The 18,138-nt window shown below is 39.7% G+C and overlaps 3 protein-coding genes across 8 annotated transcripts in view; 2 read left to right on the top strand and 1 right to left on the bottom strand.

Moving 5' to 3' along the window:
* MED12L (mediator complex subunit 12L) overlaps window positions 1-18,138 on the bottom strand; it is a 388,873-nt gene that overhangs the window by 147,900 nt on the left and 222,835 nt on the right. The gene's annotated exons all lie outside the window — the stretch shown is intronic.
* P2RY12 (purinergic receptor P2Y12) lies at window positions 8,147-12,295 on the top strand. The gene is made up of 2 exons (XM_033957972.1): window positions 8,147-8,273; window positions 10,051-12,295. Exons 1-2 carry the CDS (start codon window positions 8,261-8,263, stop codon window positions 11,091-11,093), a joined length of 1,056 nt encoding a protein of 351 aa, XP_033813863.1. The 5' UTR covers window positions 8,147-8,260; the 3' UTR covers window positions 11,094-12,295.
* The window catches only part of P2RY13 (purinergic receptor P2Y13), a 37,398-nt gene continuing 27,415 nt past the window's right edge, over window positions 8,156-18,138 (top strand). The window contains exon 1 of the mRNA XM_033957973.1: window positions 8,156-8,273. The gene's annotated coding sequence lies outside the window, so the exon portion shown is untranslated. The remainder of the gene's footprint in view (window positions 8,274-18,138) is intronic.

Raw genomic sequence — 18,138 nt, 5'->3', positions numbered from 1 at the left:
TGATTTTTTTAGCTGCTGACTCCGCCCCCCAAAAACATCATCACTCAATTTTTTTCCGTGTTCTGTACAGTACCCTGAAATCCAGTGGCAATGGGGGGAGCGAGGGGGCGGGCTAACGCATTGAAGCAAGGAAGGCGGGACTGGGCAGACTGCCATTAGTTTCCTGCGCTGGCCATCAGGTAATGGACTGCCAGTCACGTAGCCGGGATAGTTGATTGGCTGAGCGACATGTCAGTGTCGCCTGGAGGACCGGGAACAGGGTGAAGCAGCATGCTCGATTGAGCGGCTTGCCTGACTACATAAAGTTTGGAGCGAGTGGTAGCCTGTAGTGAGGAGCTAGCGTGTGGAGGTAAACGTAGTCATGGAGTAAGTCACACAGCCGCCCCCCCCCCCCCCCCCAGGCTTGAATTTGGTGGTCATGTTGGAATAGCTTTCCTCTGGGAGTAGAAGAAAGTGTCTGTGGTGGAAGGAACTGCCATGAAATGCTGCCGGGAACCCTTTGCTTGTTATGTTTTGCTCTATCCTGGCATTGAACAGTAATAGTGGTGGTGGTAGCGAGAGTTCTTCTGACAAATTGCTTGCCTGCCCTGAAATCGCTGGTTATTTGCAGTTTCATTAGTAAAAAAGATGGCATTTGTTTAAAACCGTGAATAACATAAAAAAAGTTATTCGCGGTTTTTCCATATTCGCGCCTATTGGAAGCCCGCATCCACCGCGAATATGGAGGGAGAAGTGTAGATCAGTGGTCTCAAACACTCTGTGGGGCCACATTTTGGATTTGTAGGTACTTGAAGGGCCTCAGAACAAATAGTTAATAGTTATTAAAGAAATGACAATTTTGCACGAGGTAAAACTCTTTATAGTTTATAAATCTTTCCTTTCGGCTTTCCCCCTCCCCATTCGCGGTTCCTGCACTCGCAGTTTCATATAATCGCGATTTTTTTCTGGGGAGGGGAAAAAAAAAAAAAAAACAGTCTTAATGTAAAAAAAATCCATCTTTTTTTCCTCCCTGCCGCCTTCCAGGCCTTACCTGGTGGTCTAGAGGGCTTTCGGGGCAGGAGTGATCTTCCTATGCTCCTGCCCCGTGCAGATCGCCATGAGGAAATGGCTGCTGGGAGTTCCCGTAGTCTCTCGAGACTACGTCGGGAACTCCCTACAGCCATTTCCTGATGGCGATCTGCACTGGGCAGGAGCGTAGGAAGATCACTCCTGCCCCGAAAGCCCTCTAGACCAGTGGTTCCCAACCCTGTCCTGGAGGAACACCAGGCCAATTGGGTTTTCAGGCTAGCCCTAATGAATATGCATGAAGCAAATTTGCATGCCTATCACTTCCATCATATGCAAATCTCTCTCATGCATATTCATTAGGGCTAGCCTGAAAACCCGATTGGCCTGGTGTTTCTCCAGGACAGGGTTGGGAATCACTGCTCTAGACCACCAGGTAAGTCCGGGAAGGCGGCAGGGAGGTGGGGTGGGTCAGAGCCAGATAATCGCGGTTTTTCAGCATTCGCAGTCCGGCTCTGCCCGTATCCCCCGTGAATGACAGGGAGAAGAGTAATAGTATTGTAACTTATAGCTAAAGAGACATATAATCAAGAAACTGTTCTATTTTACTTTTGAGATTATGATAAGCATACCGAGGGCCTCAAAATAGTACCTGGCAGGCCACATGTGGCCCTTGGGCCGCAAATTTGAGACCACGGCTATAGATGTATCTAAACTACAGGAAATTCATTCATTAAGAATGCAGCCATCAGGATTCAAAAGCTGTAAAGTGTCTACCCATTACTTAGGGCTCCTTTTACGAAGGTGCGCCAGGGCTTTAACGCGCAGAATAGCGCGTGCTACACTGCCCCGTGCGCTAGACCTTAACGCCAGCATTGAGCTGGCGTTAGTTCCAGAAGCATAGCGCGCGGTAATTTCCTGCGTGCGCTAAAAAACACTAGCGCCCCTTAGTAAAAGGAGCCCTTAATGTACTTTTTAGTTTAGACGAGAATTATTGTATGCCCTCTGACCCGTTTTCATGAAAGTTGTTTACCGTAGTTGCTTTTAAATCAAGAGTAACTTCTAATTGAAGTGACTCATGAGGCTCACATCATGTTCCTCAAATCAGTAAAAATCACCAGACAAGCAGTTTGCTAGATGATGCCAGTAGAGGAAAAAAGGAAGCTTAATTTTTATTTGCACTTTCAGCCTGAATGAAGGAAATGGGATTTTTTTTATTTTTATTTTTTTTAAACCCTTATGTTTTAACTAGGAAACAGAGTAAACAATCTGGAAATCATAGAGCAGAGACACGCAAGCAATTGAGTCTAATATCCAAAAAAAAAAAAAAAAAAAAAGGCACCACCAGGTGGACTTTATAAAGCAACATCTGTGAAGTGTATAAAATATTGCCTGCCAGCAAGCAGAACTGCAGCCACACAGCTTGTCTTTCTGACCATTAAAGTGTGTGAAGACAAGAATAGGGGGAAAAAACTGCTCTAGGAGGCGGTATGGATTCTCCAATCATTTCACAGCACTGAATTAAAAAAAAAAAGAAGGTCTTGTCCAGAAGAAGAAGAAAAAAAAAAAAAAGATTACCTACTAAACTAAATTATTATTTTCATTATAAAAACAAGCAAATGGTCATTTTAAAGCACGCTGCAGTGAAGGACAGCACACCTGCCTGAGTGGAGCACAGTATTTACTTTCATTACATATGAATAGTCTCCAGGCACAGTAAGGCACCGACCTAAGCAGATATAGGAGTCTGAGCTCCTACATTGAACCTACTAATCAGATGTGTTCTCTCCTGAAACTCATAGTACACAGTGGCCACCTTACAGGTAAGAGAGCTGGGATCTCTGGTAAATTTATTTTCTACAACATAGCAAAGGTGGATTGTGTTGTTGGTTTTCAGAAGGATGGTAATTATTCTGATCTCTGCAGGCTCTATAATAGGAAATTAATGCATTAGATAGTCTAGTTTTGTTCAGGATATATGACAGAATTATGGCGTTTGTGATGGGAGTAGTTTAAGAATTAAAAGCAGGATTAGTTCACTTCAGTGAAAACAAATTTGAACAGAACATTTCAGTTATTTGGGGATCACAGATTAGCATGTATTCCAGCACATTTTCTGACATATAATTTTTAACCAGCATCACTAAACCTGTATTAATGCTGATTTTTTTTTAAAAATCCAAAACCTTATTCTGTATATTATGCAATCTGGATCAATTAAAAGCAAAGATAAAGATAACAGTTCGAGCTTGCATATGTCACATGGGATTTTACAAGTATACTACGGGGTCCTTTTGTCAAGCTGCGGTAGGGGTTTAACGCGCGGAATACTGTGCTTTAAACCGCCTGCCGCGCTAGTCGCTAACGCCTCCATCGACGAGGTGTTAGTTTTTTGGCTTGCAGCGGGGGTTAGCGCGTGATGAAATGTCTGACGCGCTAACCCCGCTAGCGCACCTTGATAAAAGGAGCCCTACGAGTTTACATCTATTTACTTTCCATAATATTTCTTTAATAAAAATAAACTAATTGATTCGCCTCAGAGCAACTTACGGCATCTTTTACAAAGCCCTTTAAATCTCTATGGGCTTCGGGGCCGTTAGCGCAGCGCAGCCACTAGCGCAGCTTTGTAAAAGAGGCCTTTAATGTAAACAGAACCTTAGCTGAAACATACTAATATCCAATTCTTGAAAAAGTATTGGAAGACTTACCCCCTCCCCCCCCTTTTACAAAACCGCGCAAGAAGTTTTTAGCGCCGGCCAGCACGCTGAATGCTCTGCGCTGCTCTAACGCATTCAGTGTGCCAGCCGGCACTAAAAACATTTTGCGCAGTTTTGTAAAAAGCAGGGGGGGGAGGGTTGCATGTGAAGTGATCAGGTTTCTTTTATTAAAACAAATTTTATTTGTAGTCCTGTTGGCTTTTCCTTCTCGTAAAACCTGTGAAAACTCATTTATTTATTTCATTTTCAAGCCCATTCTCCCCAAAGAGGTCAGAACAGGTTACAGGTTGACATGCATACTTCCTGGCAAATTATGTAGATAGTCTGCCCAAAGTTAGGCACCTACATTTCAAATTTATTTTTACTTAATATAATCGATAATTGGGAATGTCATCTATGCAGTTTACAATATAATTTCAATAAAGAATCATGGGGCTCCTTTCACTAAGGTGCGTTAGGGTCTCTGCGCTAAATTGCCGTACATGCTAGACCAGGGGTGTCCAATGTCGGTCCTCGAGGGCCGCAATCCAGTAGGGTTTTCAGGATTTCCCCAATGAATATGCATGAGATCTATTTGCATGCACTGCTTTCAATGCATATTCATTGGGAAAATCCTGAAAACCCGACTGGACTGCGGCCCTCGAGGACCGACATTGGACACCCCTGCGCTAGACCTTAACGCCAGCATTGAGCTGGCATTATTCTAGAAGCGTACCACGCGGTTTAGCGTGTGGTAATTTTGTTTGTGCACTAAAAACGCTAACGCACCTTAGTAGAAGGAGCTCATGGTTTTGAAAAGAAAACTGTGCTATAGTTTACGTTAGCATATGACGAGTATAAAGAAATAATTATGTGGTTGCAGATTCAAATGAAGTCCTCACTACCTTCTCTCGTGTCCATAGTTCTAGCTAGTGGCTAAATGATCTATCAAAAATATATGTCTTCAGGTTGTATTTAAAATGTCTTAAGGAGGGCTCCAAACATTGATGGAATTTGCACGGGCTAATGCAGTAGTACACATTAGAAAACCTAGCCCTGTGGAAGCTAACATTATAATAGATTACCTAGGTTGCTGGGGCACCAAGACACCTATGTGGCTTTTTTTAAAAATAAGAAGCTTTTTTAAAAACATTTTTACTAAAGAGAGGGTAAAAAAAAAAATAATAAAGTGGCCTTCGAGTCCTTGCATGAGTATTTTTTCATGTTCTAAGTCCTTTCTAACTTTTATTCCATTGTGCATATTATATCTTTTTCTTTTTTATCTATTTGTTTAGTTTTCATTTAAATTTCCTCAGAATTCTATTGTTTAACGGTTTCTCATTCCATTCTATTCATATTCCTTCCTTTACCTTTTTTTCCTCACTTCTAATGTTTATTTTTCTTTTTACATTTCAATATTTTATTTAATTCTTAAAATTATATTTTTATCTAATTTAGTTTTTTTTCCATTACATTATTATTTTGGATTGTACATTTTGCTTTAAAAGTATGATATTGAGAGTTCAATGTAGTCTTGTTAGGATGCTTCATATCTCATTTTTTTCCTCTATCTTTATTTATCTCTCTATTATTTACTAATTTGTTTGTTCTCAGGTACTTTAGTTAGATTGTGAGCCTTCGGGACAGTAAGGGAATTTCAAAGTACCTATCTTTACCTATCTTATCTTATTGCATCCTTAATGTATATTTTCTGTAAACCGCTTCGAACATAACAGATTAGCGGTTTATAAGAAATAAAATTACATTACATTACATTTTTATCACAGCCATAAAAATGGCATTCAACCAAATACCTAATTCTTACAAGGCATAGAAAATGGGCTTAGTGTGTTTTAATGCGGGATTTTCGCACATACTAAGTCCATTTTCAACACTGCTGTAAAACTAGGCTTTTTTATTTTTTGCAGGTTACGCACTAATTTTTCCCTTAGTGTACAAGAGCCGTAAATAAAAATTAGCATAGGAGCACTCAGTGGCGTAGTAAGAGGGGGTGCAGACCACTGCGGGCACCAAATCAGTGAGGGTGCTGGCACCTCTCCACCTCACCCTGCCATACCACACCACCCTTGTACCACCTCCACCCCATACCTCTGCATTATCTTTGCTAGTGCGAGCAACTTCTGTCAGCCTAGTTCCCCTCTGAATCACTTCCAGGTCACGGGGCCAGGAAGTGATGTCAGAAGGAAATTCAATGCTGGCACGAGGAGCATGCTTGCAGAAGCTGGCGAAGATTAAGAGGTACGGGGGAGAGGGAGGAAAAGCACATGTGTGGAATGGGGGACAGAAAGGAGCGGGAGGACTCAGAAGGAGTGGGGGGCAAAGAGAGAAGGGTGCAGAGCCACGAGGGGGGGCACCATTGCCCTGGGTGCCTCCTACCCTTACTATGCCGCTGGGAGAACTTACTACCTTCGGTTAACCAGTTAGCATGTGCTAATTGGAATCTGCTAACAGAAATGCCTTGCCCATTCCATGACCATGGCATGCCCTTCCAAAAAGTACTTTTTGAACAACTCATTAACACACAGTTAGGCCCTGATTCTATAAAATGTGCCTAGCATTAGGGCCCAAATTCTGTAACCAGCGCCTAAAGTTAGGCACCTATTTCGGAGGCGCCCAACTAGATAGGCGCCTATCTAAATTGAATAACAAGCCCAATTAAGCTTTTTAATCAGCACTGATTGAAACATAGGCGCCTATCAAGGAAAACGCAATTCTGTAACAAGGCGCCTCTAAAAATTTAGGCGGCCTTCAAAAAAATAGGCGCTATGCATGTTAGTCGTGGACGAGGCTATGTGTTAGGCACCTTCTTACAGAATCCCTGCTTAAGCGCTCGCATGGGCGCCTAACTTTTAGTCGTGCCTTGAGTTGACCTATTTATTGGGCGCCTCCAAACTAGGTGCCCAAATAGGTGCCGCTCAGCATGATTCACTAAACAGCACCCAATTTTACTTGAATCGCGCTGAACAGTGCCTAAGTAGGCACCTAACTTTTGGGCGCTTCTTACAGAATTTGCCCTTAGGTGCCCAGATCGGCACACCTAGCTGTTGCAGGTGCCTAACATAATTTTCTAATTGGTTCAATCAGCGCTGTTAATTGCAAAGCGCCATTAAAAAAAACAATTATAAAACAATTTTAAGAAATTTATTTTTGGGTAGGTCCCTAACTTGGTAGACATGGTTAGCGGTAGAGTTTGGGCGTGAATTTAGACATCTAGGTTAGGTGATGGTATATTAGGCCAAGAAAACCTTGGCTTAATATACCAGTGCCTAAGTCAAGTTAGGCACAGTTAGGTGCTATTCTACAAATGGCACTTAGCGGCTGATTGACAACTGCGCCAAGCAGCGCCTAGCTGCTAGGCACTGTTGACAGAATCAGGGCCTTGGTGTATGGAAAATGCAAAATTACCCCAAACTGCTTGTAACACATTTTGCGGTAAACATTTTCCTGTGCGCTAAGCATGTGTTAGGGTTTAACGTCCTTCAGTAACAGTGCCCTAAATTAGAAGCGCTATCCAAAATAGGAAATAACACATGCATGCCCTTATTGGGGGAGGGGGGAAATAGAACATGTTTATTATATGTGGGCACAAATGACTAGGATGCAGTATTACAAGTTTATTACAAGTTTATTAGGATTTTATATACCGCCTATCATCAATGGTGGTGAGTCACAGAAAACACTGGAAGGCTGTCGGACTGAAAATCTGTTTCCTTTATTCACGGGTAAAGGTGATCAGTTCAGTGGCGCTCTAAGTGATGAACTAGAAATGGCAGCCAGACACACCTTAGGAGGCTCTTGTTCAGAATAAATATGTGGAGTGGAGTACAGCTGGTAAGAGCTTCACGAAAAGAAACTGGTACCAGGCAGCTGATGAGCGAGGCAGGGATAAAAATGTATTCTAAAATACATGATCGTTCTATTTCTTTTGGCTTCCATAAATGGCAGTTGCTACGGTAACTTTATTCCAATATAATCTTCAAAAGCTGACCTTTCTGTATCACACTAATTATATTAGTAGCCTGTCCCAGATGAAAACCCCAGAAAGCATCTACACATTCTATAATACAATAACCTGTCAAGTTAGTAATAAACAGACAGCAAAATGACTCTCTAATGCCCATAGAAAGCTGTTCTGGGAAATGATAGTCCTAAACAGTTTGCCAGAAAAGCTTCTAACCAACACTTTTGAAGAGTAGCACATATCAGATGTCCCAATTTCCACTATCTTCACTACTGCATTTCCAAGAATAAAATATAATTAAAGTTAAAATAAAGGGTTTACAAATGTTTTTATTTCTCGTCTCTTTGAAAGGACACGCAAGCAGAAGTGCTGCAGCCGTCGCCTGGAAGTGGACACTGCAAGACAAGTTTCTCCTTGAAGACGCTCCTTACGAGGTGCTGCATTTTGAACATGCTGTTGTCATTCTCAGTCCTTCTACTCAGACATCAAAATCCAGGCTCTACTGCAGGAACCTACCAAGTCAAAAGACCTTTCTGAAGCTGTCGCAACCAAACTTTGAGCATCTTGGCTTCGACCAATGGCATATCCAGGTGACGTTTCATTCTGTATTCCAAAACAGGAATTAGGTAGTGGGGACCAGAAAGATGGCCAATTCTATGGGGGTAATTTTATGAAGGGTTTTTTTTGTGTGTATACATGTACATGAGTAAAATACCTCTTATAAAATTAACTCACACATTACTAGAACACGTACTTAGTAAAGGTATCTTTGGGAGCAGTATTGATATTAATTCTTTTTTTAAAATATGTGCAGTCATACATATTGTTGGACAAGCTGGGGAAAATTAATGTAAGTTCTTTTTATCTGTAATTACTGCATGTGTAATTTTACTTTTTTTAAAAAATCCACATAGGTGTCCATATATCTTTATTCTTAAAAAGGGCCAAAATAGACACCCACTTGGCCTCTGCATTAAGGTGCTGTTATAAAATTAATCGATGTGTGTAGATAGATCTATCCACACACCTATATATGGAAAAAAGCATTTGCTCTAATATTTCATGGTAATAGGTTTTGGCACAATCCAAAAATTAATATACTTTTAGATTACTTTCCTGAGGTGAATCTACTGAATTGTTTGCTGATGGTTTTATGTTTATTTTTGACAGTTAACTGAATTTTATTTGTTACTGACTTGGTAGTAAAGCAAGGTGAGCTATGGAATTTTTTTCAGATACACCGATTTCTTTCTGATGCAAGCAATTGTATGCCAAAACACAGTTGTGCCGGGTCGTATTGTTTTTGCTACCAGTCACTGGATTGAATAAACTCTCGTTGTGATACTCCAGTGGCCATTGCCTTGCTTTGTGTTTCTGCATGCACTGATGTTACCATGAGCACATGACCATTTAAAAAAATGTATGTGGTCCTTTCTGCCTCCTATTTAAGAGTCTCTTTCCTGTGAAGGGTCCGAGAGCACAATGGCTGCCGAGAGTGTCATGGGACATCTCGAAAGCCAGTACAGCAGGAGCAGCGGCACAGGACAGGGATTTGTTTCTGCCTCCTAAGCTAGGCCCAGGGAGGGCCTATGGGTGGTTGGGTAGGATGGGGGAGAGTGTTTCTTTTTTCAGCCAAAAATGTGCAGGCATTTTTGGCCAAAACCCAATCCATGATTTCAGTCCAGTTTCAGTGTCAAATCAAAAACTGAACCCAAAATTCGGTCAGCCTCTGTCAATGCACGAGGGGATAGAATGCTTTGGGTAAAAATGTATTATAATAAAAACAGATGACTAAATTCAGGGTTTTTTTTTCTGAGGCGGTATTGAGTACCAGAATCTTTTCCATTGCTTGATAAAAATACCTATTTTTGTTCCACGATGCCTTTGGACAATAACTGTCTTCTTAAAGACAAAAAAACAAACAAATTTTATCGCTTTTTACCCTAACCTATTGTATTTTCCTTTTTTGTTTCGCTTTCTCTTTTACAATTGTAGTTCTTCCCTTTCTCTCCTATTGTTTGAAGTAAGTCCATTTGTCTTATTATGTGTTTTATTAAGATGTTTTGGTTTTATCTAGTACCCCTGATTTTTAATCTGTTTTTATGTAAATTTTATATTGTACACCGCTTAGAAATTTGATTAAGCGTTTAAAAATTTTTTTTTTAATAAACTTGAAACTAATAAAGGAGCTTGGGTTCTGCACCCTCAGTGCTGCCTTTTCATGGATTCTGTGGCTGGTTGCAGGAGGCCTGGCTACAGTGGGGCGGATCCTTCAGTGACTCCTGAAGAACAACCTAGTATTTGAATACCGCTAGCGAAAAAATGCACTGACTAAATTTCACTACTAAATCTGAGATTTCATTTCAGGGTTCGAAGATATTTCAGAGGAAATACAACTAGCACCCAACTTCACAAATGTAACGAGCAATGGCAGTACCTGCATCACAGACAGTCGAGTAAATCAAGTTCTCTTCCCACTGCTGTATATGGTTATATTTCTGGTCGGATCGGTCATGAATGGCCTGGCAATTAGAATTTTTTTCCAAATCCCTAGCAAATCCAATTTCATCATCTTTCTCAAGAATTCAGTCATTTCCGACTCTCTCATGATTGTGACATTTCCATTCAAGATTCTCAGTGACTCAAGATTTGCACCATGGTTGTTTCGAGCATTTGTATGTCAGGTTACATCAGTAATATTCTATTTCACTATGTATATTAGCATATTATTTCTAGGATTAATTACTATTGATCGCTACCTGAAGACTGTCCGACCTTTCAAGCCATCAAAACCCAGGAACCTTCTCTATGCCAAAATTATATCGGTAGCGATATGGATTATCATGTTTTGTCTCTCACTGCCCAACATGATCTTCACAAATAAGAAACCAACTCCTAAAAATGTGAAGAAGTGTGCATTTCTCAAATCCGAGTTTGGGCTGGTTTGGCATGAAATAATCAACTTTATCTGCCAGTTTATCTTCTGGATTAACTTGGCCATAATAATTGTGTGTTACGTACTCATAACAAAGGAGCTCTACAAGTCGTTTAAGAGAACCAAAAGTGTCAGGAAGAAGTCTCAGAAAACTGTAAACATGAAAGTCTTTATTGTCATTGCCGTGTTTTTTACTTGCTTTGTCCCATTCCATTTTGCCCGAGTCCCTTACACCCTCAGCCAAACAAGAGATGTTTTCCAATGCTCCACCCAGAAAACTCTCTTTTACCTAAAGGAAAGCACTTTGTGGCTTGCTTCGCTGAATGCATGTCTGAACCCTTTAATATACTTTTTCCTATGCAATTCCTTTAAAACTTCCTTATTAGATATGCTGAACAGATGTCCCGTAACAAGTTCAAAAAGAGCGAAAAATAAGAAGTACAGCGAGAACAATTCCGAGCAGATTTCAATGTAGACCCAAAAGACGCCTACTGAAGCAAGGTTTATTTTCTGAATTTTATATACAGATGTAATATGTTTGACAACATATCATTTAGGGCTCCTTTTACGAAGGTGCGCTAGCGTTTTTAGCACACGCACCGGATTAGCGCGCGTTAAAGGAGGCGGTAGCGGCTTGCGTGCGTGGCAATTTAGCGCGCGTTAAGGCCCTAGCGTACCTTCGCAAAAGGAGCCCTTAATATTTTATGTCGTATTTCAGTTTCACATTATAGCTATCCATGACCAGGAATTACAACAACACAACACCTCCTCTTCTCCACTTTCAGCATCTATTCAAAACTAATTTATTGGCCATAAACACTCAGATTCTTTTGCAGATCACTTTGCGGACTGTAAATTCAATTTGACAATACGTACACTATCTGTACGATATTCAAAATCAAAGGGATTTAAGCAAGCGGAAGAGACTCCTTGCCTTTAATATTCAACAGCACTAGCCCCCACTTTTATCAAGCTACACTAGAGGGTTTTTAACGCAGAACAGCGAGGTAAATGCTCAGATGCTCATGGGAATTCTATGAGCGTCGGAGTATTTACTGCGCCAGCCAGTGCTAAAAACCTCTAGCGCGGCTTGATAAAAGTGGGGGGAGGTGTTAAACTAGGCAGTGCCGCTGAATATTGCCTCTGACTACTGCAAAAAAAAAAAAAAGTGGGCAGGTCAGGGACAATGTAAGGGGCAAAGGGGCAGTGTTAGGAAGGAGCTTGGGGTTAAGTGAATGCCAGCTGAAAAACCATCCTAAATTAGGCTCTTAGCTATGTAGGTGCAGATTATGAATATTGGCTGGCACCCATATAACTTTTTTTTTTTAAGCCCTCCGATCCAATTACAAAGCCCCCTCTTTCCCTACCCCCCAGGCCAGGCCACAATGAATACAACCTCTCTCCTTCCTTCCCCCTTGGAGGTCCAACTCACATAAAAGTACCGCGAGCTGCCGTGAGAAGTTGTAACAGCCATAAAGGGCAGGAGAGACCGGCATTCGATCCTGCCCCTGATGACCCCACAGACCACCCTGGGCTTAAGGTAGGTCCAGGAGGAGGTTGTATTCATTGCAGTGGGCTGAGGGGAGGGAAGGAGGGAACTTTGTAAGGAGGATTAGGGGGCTTTAAAGGAAAATAAAAAGTTATGTGGGTCCCAGTCAATATTCGGTGTCAGGTCAAAAGCGCGCCGGGACAAAGGCGCGCCCAGACAATTGAGCGCAGCGCGGAGGTGCGCGCCGCTCAAAATTACTGTTTTTAGGGCTCCGACGGGGGTGCGTGGGGGGAACCCCCCCACACTTTACTTAATAGACATCGCACCGCGTTGTGGGGGTGTTGTGGGGGGTTTGGGGGGTTGTAACCCCCCACATTTTACTGAAAACTTCACTTTTTCCCTGTTTTTAGGGAAAAAGTTAAATTTACAGTAAAATGTGGAGGGTTACAACCCCCCAAACCTCCCATAACGCCGGCGCGATGTCTATTAAGTAAAGTGGGGGGGTTCCCCAACAAAACCCCCCCGTCGGAGCCCCTAAAAACAGTAATTTTGAGTGGCGCGCGCCTCCACACTGCGCTCAATTGTCCGTGCGCGCCTTTGTCTTTCGCGCCGTTGTCTATGAACCCAATATTCAGTTGGGGCCCGCATAACTTGACTTATGCAGGTCTCAGCTGAATATCAGCCAGGCCTACATAAGCTCCAACAGCCTGCCAGATTATATTTAGTCCCCAATATTCAGTGCCAGGGCCCGGCTCTGAATATGACATGGCTCTGAATACTGGTGGCTAATTCAGCTGGCAATGGTAAGTGTTTATAAAACTGCTTACCGCTACCAGCTGAATACTGGCTAATATATTTTTGATTTGCTTAAAGAATTAAAAATGTAATTGTATATATTCAGTCTCTTGTCAAAGTCTTCAAACATTTGTATATTTTTCGCAGTTTGCTATATAAAAAAAAAAAAATTCAAAATGCATTAAACTTGTTTCCTTGATCTATTCAAAATATAGTCCACATTTTCGAAAAGAAAGAATAATTATGGAATATTCAAAATATAAATAAGATACAAGAGTCTTCATGGCTTTAGGCCCTCTTTTATAAAGGCGCGCTAAGCATTTTAGCGCGGATTTAGCGTGCGCTAAATCAACGCGTGTGCTAACCACTAACGCGTCCATAGGATAACATGCACGCGTTAGCGTTTACCGCATGCTAACATTTAGCGTGCGCTAAAAAGCTTAGCGCACCTTTGTAAAAGAGGGGGTAAATCTTCAAATCCCCTTGACTCAATACTTGGTAGAAGCTCTTTCTTAAAGCAATCGGAGCCGTTAAGTCAGAGCGGGAGGGACAGTTCCAGCTGGCTGAGGATCATCTGGAAACCGCAGTCTTGCCACAGACGTTTCACTGGATTTAAGTCTGGACTTTGACATGGCCACTTGAGGGCATTCACTTCGTGCTGAGCAACCCCACTGTTATTTGGGATCATTTTCCTTCTCATAGGTGAATTATCTCCCCAGTCTATGACAGACAGGAACAGGTTTTCCTTTTCAATCTGCCTATACTTTACACCAAAACAACAAAAATTTGAATGGTACTATATTGATAAAATAAACAAATAACAAAAACCATTCACAAAACTCAAAAAAGAGACACCGATTCCAAAGCTATTTATTAAAATTTATTATAAACCTTAAATCTAATTGTTTAAAATATTTCAATTATTAATTAATTATTACAGGGAAATGCCTCAGACTTAGTAGTAAATCTTTCCAGCTGGAACTATTCAAGAGAAGAATGAATTAATCTCTTTCCTCCTTATAACATCACAGGCTAATTCCCCACCTCCCTACCAAAATATTTGTTATATTACTTTAATTAATTAAATAACATAACTTTTGATCTAATTTTAATTAATTTAGTAGAGAATAAACATATAACTTATAATCTATTTAAAATAATTTAATTAAAAAATTTAATTTAAGAATCAGCATATTTTTTGAGACTCTAGACCAACTTCTGTTAGAGTATCAATTTAATTATCTTCTTGCATTTCAATTTATTTCATTATGTTTCAGGTATATCTTAACTCCTTATTTTAAACTTAACAATCCTACATTTCATTTAAACTCATCAAAGTGCTATAGTGCTTGAAAGACTAAAAAAGCTAAAAGTTCATAGAAAAAGAGCAGAAAGTGCAAAGAAAAAAGTGCTGGAATGTTAAAAAGTATTTCACAACGAAGTTACTTCGGCTGAAATAAGCCCACAGTTCACTTTAAATTGCTGTTCAAGTCATAGCTAAACATTAAGTTCATTCAATTTATTCAAACTTGTGACGATTCAAACAAAAAAATTCCAGCACTTTTTTCTTTGCACTTTCTGCTCTTTTTCTATGAACTTTTAGCTTTTTTAGTCTTTCAAGCACTATAGCACTTTGATGAGTTTAAATGAAATGTAGGATTGTTAAGTTTAAAATAAGGAGTTAAGATATACCTGAAACATAATGAAATAAATTGAAATGCAAGAAGATAATTAAATTGATACTCTAACAGAAGTTGGTCTAGAGTCTCAAAAAATATGCTGATTCTTAAATTAAATTTTTTAATTAAATTATTTTAAAATAGATTATAAGTTATATGTTTATTCTCTACTAAATTAATTAAAATTAGATCAAAAGTTATGTTATTTAATTAATTAAAGTAATATAATAAATATTTTGGTAGGGAGATGGGGAATTAGCCTGTGATGTTATAAGGAGGAAAGAGATTAATTCATTCTTCTCTTGAATAGTTCCAGCTGGAAAGATTTACTACTAAGTCTGAGGCATTTCCCTGTAATAATTAATTAATAATTGAAATATTTTAAACAATTAGATTTAAGGTTTATAATAAATTTTAATAAATAGCTTTGGAATCGGTGTCTCTTTTTTGAGTTTTGTGAATGTTTTTTATACTTTACACCAAACATTTATTTATTCAATTTTCTCTACCAAGGGAGCTCAGAACGGTTTACATTAATTTTTCCCTGTGTGTCCCGATGGGCTCACAATCTATCTAATGTACCTGAGGCAATGGGGGGATTAAGTGACTTGCCCAGGGTCACAAGGAGCACCATGGGTTTGAACCTACGACCTCAGGGTGCTGAGGCTGTAGCTTTAACCACTGTGCCACACTCTCCTCAATCTTTCCCTCAATTTTCTCAAGCTACGCTATCCCCTTCGCTGCAAAGCATTCTTATAATAATGTAATGCTACCACTTTAGCTTTTCTGTAAAGATGAGGTCAGCAGAGTGATTGGTGTAAAAGAAACATAGTAGATGACGGCAGATAAAGACCCGAATGGTCCATCCAGTCTGCCCAACCTGATTCAATTTAAATTTTTTTTTTTTTTTTTAAAGAAAAAAAAAAAATTTTAATTGAATCAGGTTGGGCAGACTGGATGGACCATTTGGGTCTTTATCTGCTGTCATCTACTATGTTACTATGTTACTATGTTATCTGGTTAGCCACAATTATTCAGCGCCAGACTGGATAAGTTTAGCAGTTAAATCAGACCGACTATGTTACTATGTAAACACACCACCACTTATTGTGTAACAAGGATACCAAAAGATTCTACATTTTGGTGCAGTGTTCATAACTGTTTCTTTAGTCATGGCTTCCTTCCTGCCACCCTCCTATAAAGGTTATGTTCTCATAACGGGGAGATTCATGTGTAACCTCCTCATCGGTCAAGGCTTAAATTTTAATAGCTAATGCTCATTACTTTTATATTTTTTTGATTTTTTTGAACACTTTTTATAACTTTTAAAATGACTAATGAAGTATGTGTACTTATCTTCAAAAGTGTTGCTGTACTTAGGCTGATGGACCCGACATGTTTCTATGGCTAAACTAGGTCTATGGCTAAAACTAAAACAGAAGCAGTAACACCAGATAAGGATCTAAAGGTGTAACGTAGAAAGAATACTTTAAAGGTTGGAGCTTGGAATTTGATATTGGATTTACCCTCCTATAAAGGCCATGTTTGTAGAGTAACCCTGAAATTGTTGAACAATCAACAGTTCCTCCAGTTCCAGAGACCTCAGAGTGATTTTTACCAACATCTTGAATGCAGTTATTGCCTATTCTTTGTGATGTGGCTTCTGTTTTCCTGTTTTGATGTTGGCCGCATTATCAATAAAATTTAAAAAAAAAAAAAAAAAAAAAACTCTAGGAGATGGCCTGACCAAAGCAGGTTGGTGGTATCAAATTATTCCCAATTTAGAAGGATGGGCCTGATAGTGCCCCAAGGGATATTACAAATAGAAATGTTCCTATAGCCTTTCCCCTAGTCTGTACTTCTGAATAGCTATCCAAGAGTTTGTTTTAACTGTTCCATATTAGGTATGTTTAGACTTTTGCTTCAAATTCACTTCATAACACAGTATGTTTTATAGATCAATATTAAAAAAAAAACAAACACCTTCTGCTTTAAAACATTTTTAAAGAGCAGAATGTGAAAAATGTCCAAAAGTGTGAAGACTTGTGTCAGGTGCGGTATAGGCAGTCAGTAATACAAGAATATTGAACTTTGTCCCAAAAATGTTGAGAGTTAGCCACAGAAATTAGTAATCTCTGGAGGTGGAACAGGGTGTGGCTAGAGGCGGAACAGAGCATGGATGGGGCAGAAGGGGGTGGGACTGAAAGCGGGGCAGGATCGTGCATCCAGGGTTTCCTGGAGAAAATTATGGTAATCCTAAATGTGGATCTTCCCCGTGCCTAACTCTGGGCTCCATTCACTGAATCCAGCCCTAAGCTTCTACATTCATCGGTGCGGAGATAACAGGATGTTTTACTTGGGGCTCTTTTTACAAAGTTGCGCTAGCGTTTTTAGCGCACGCACCGGATTAGCACGCACTATAGCATGCGCTAGCTGAAAAACTACCGCCTTCTCAAGAGGAGGCGGTAGCGGCTAGGACGCGCTGTTCCGCAAGGCCCTAACGCACCTTCGTAAAAGGAGCGCTTAATATCTAGTTAATGATAACCTGATAACTTAAGGCTTTTACTGGTTATTGTATTGCTGAATATATGTCCATGTGTAATTAATTCCACACTATTTTATACATGCAATTATCAATCATTTAACTGTGCACGTTCTTATCCACATTATTTGATTATATAAGTATTATGTATGCAATTTATGTGTGTTTTAGATCATGTAGTCCTAGTTCCCATTTACATGAATCCAACATTGATATGACATCACCAGTCTGGAACATCTCTTGGAACATTTTTGGGATAGCATTTCAATCCTATCATTCAACAGCTAACATTATTTGCCACCGAGGCCAACTCACGGTTAAGGTATTATTTTAATATTTTCTCTGAAGCAGCATTATATGCTTAAAAAAACAGGGTCACGTTTTAAGTTCAGTTTTGTGCTCAAGTCAGTTCTTTAATTTTGTCATTTTTCTGACTTTACCATTGGTTCGGGGCTTTTGAACCATGAACACCTTCTCTTACATCAAGCAGCATTATGGGGTAAATATATAGAACAATTGCTTTCGCCCGCTACTTATGAGGAATTCATGAAGCGTCTAAAAACATACCTGTTCCTAAAGTATCTAGACAACTGACCCATTCATCTCTTTCTCCTCAATAATGGTTTTCTTGTTCTATTAACCACTCTCTTCCACCTCTCTTATGTTCAATCAATTTGTTCCTTCGTTTAATCTTTTGTAAACCGCATAGAACTTTACGGTATTGCGGTATATAAACTGTTATTATTATTATTAAACTGTTATTATTATTTTGAATTTATTCATTTTACATGTTATTAAATGATCATTTATCTATTTTGTGTGTTGTTTATTTTCTAGCATTTTATTCTATGCCATTTGGATTTCCTCCACTTTGTTTTCATAGCAAAGGAGGTGAAGGGCAATTCTATTACTGGGCCCTCACATCTATGCACCCCTTTCTTATGTAAATGTACAGAATAGCAGCATCTTTGTGGGTAAATGTACATTTACACACTATTAACCCCTGGGATTCTAA

This window comes from Geotrypetes seraphini, chromosome 9 (assembly GCF_902459505.1).
Source record: "Geotrypetes seraphini chromosome 9, aGeoSer1.1, whole genome shotgun sequence".
In the NCBI taxonomy this organism is placed as follows: Eukaryota; Metazoa; Chordata; class Amphibia; order Gymnophiona; family Dermophiidae; genus Geotrypetes; species Geotrypetes seraphini.
Note: the sequence above shows the minus strand (reverse complement) of the source record. Positions and strands in the feature narration are given on the sequence as shown.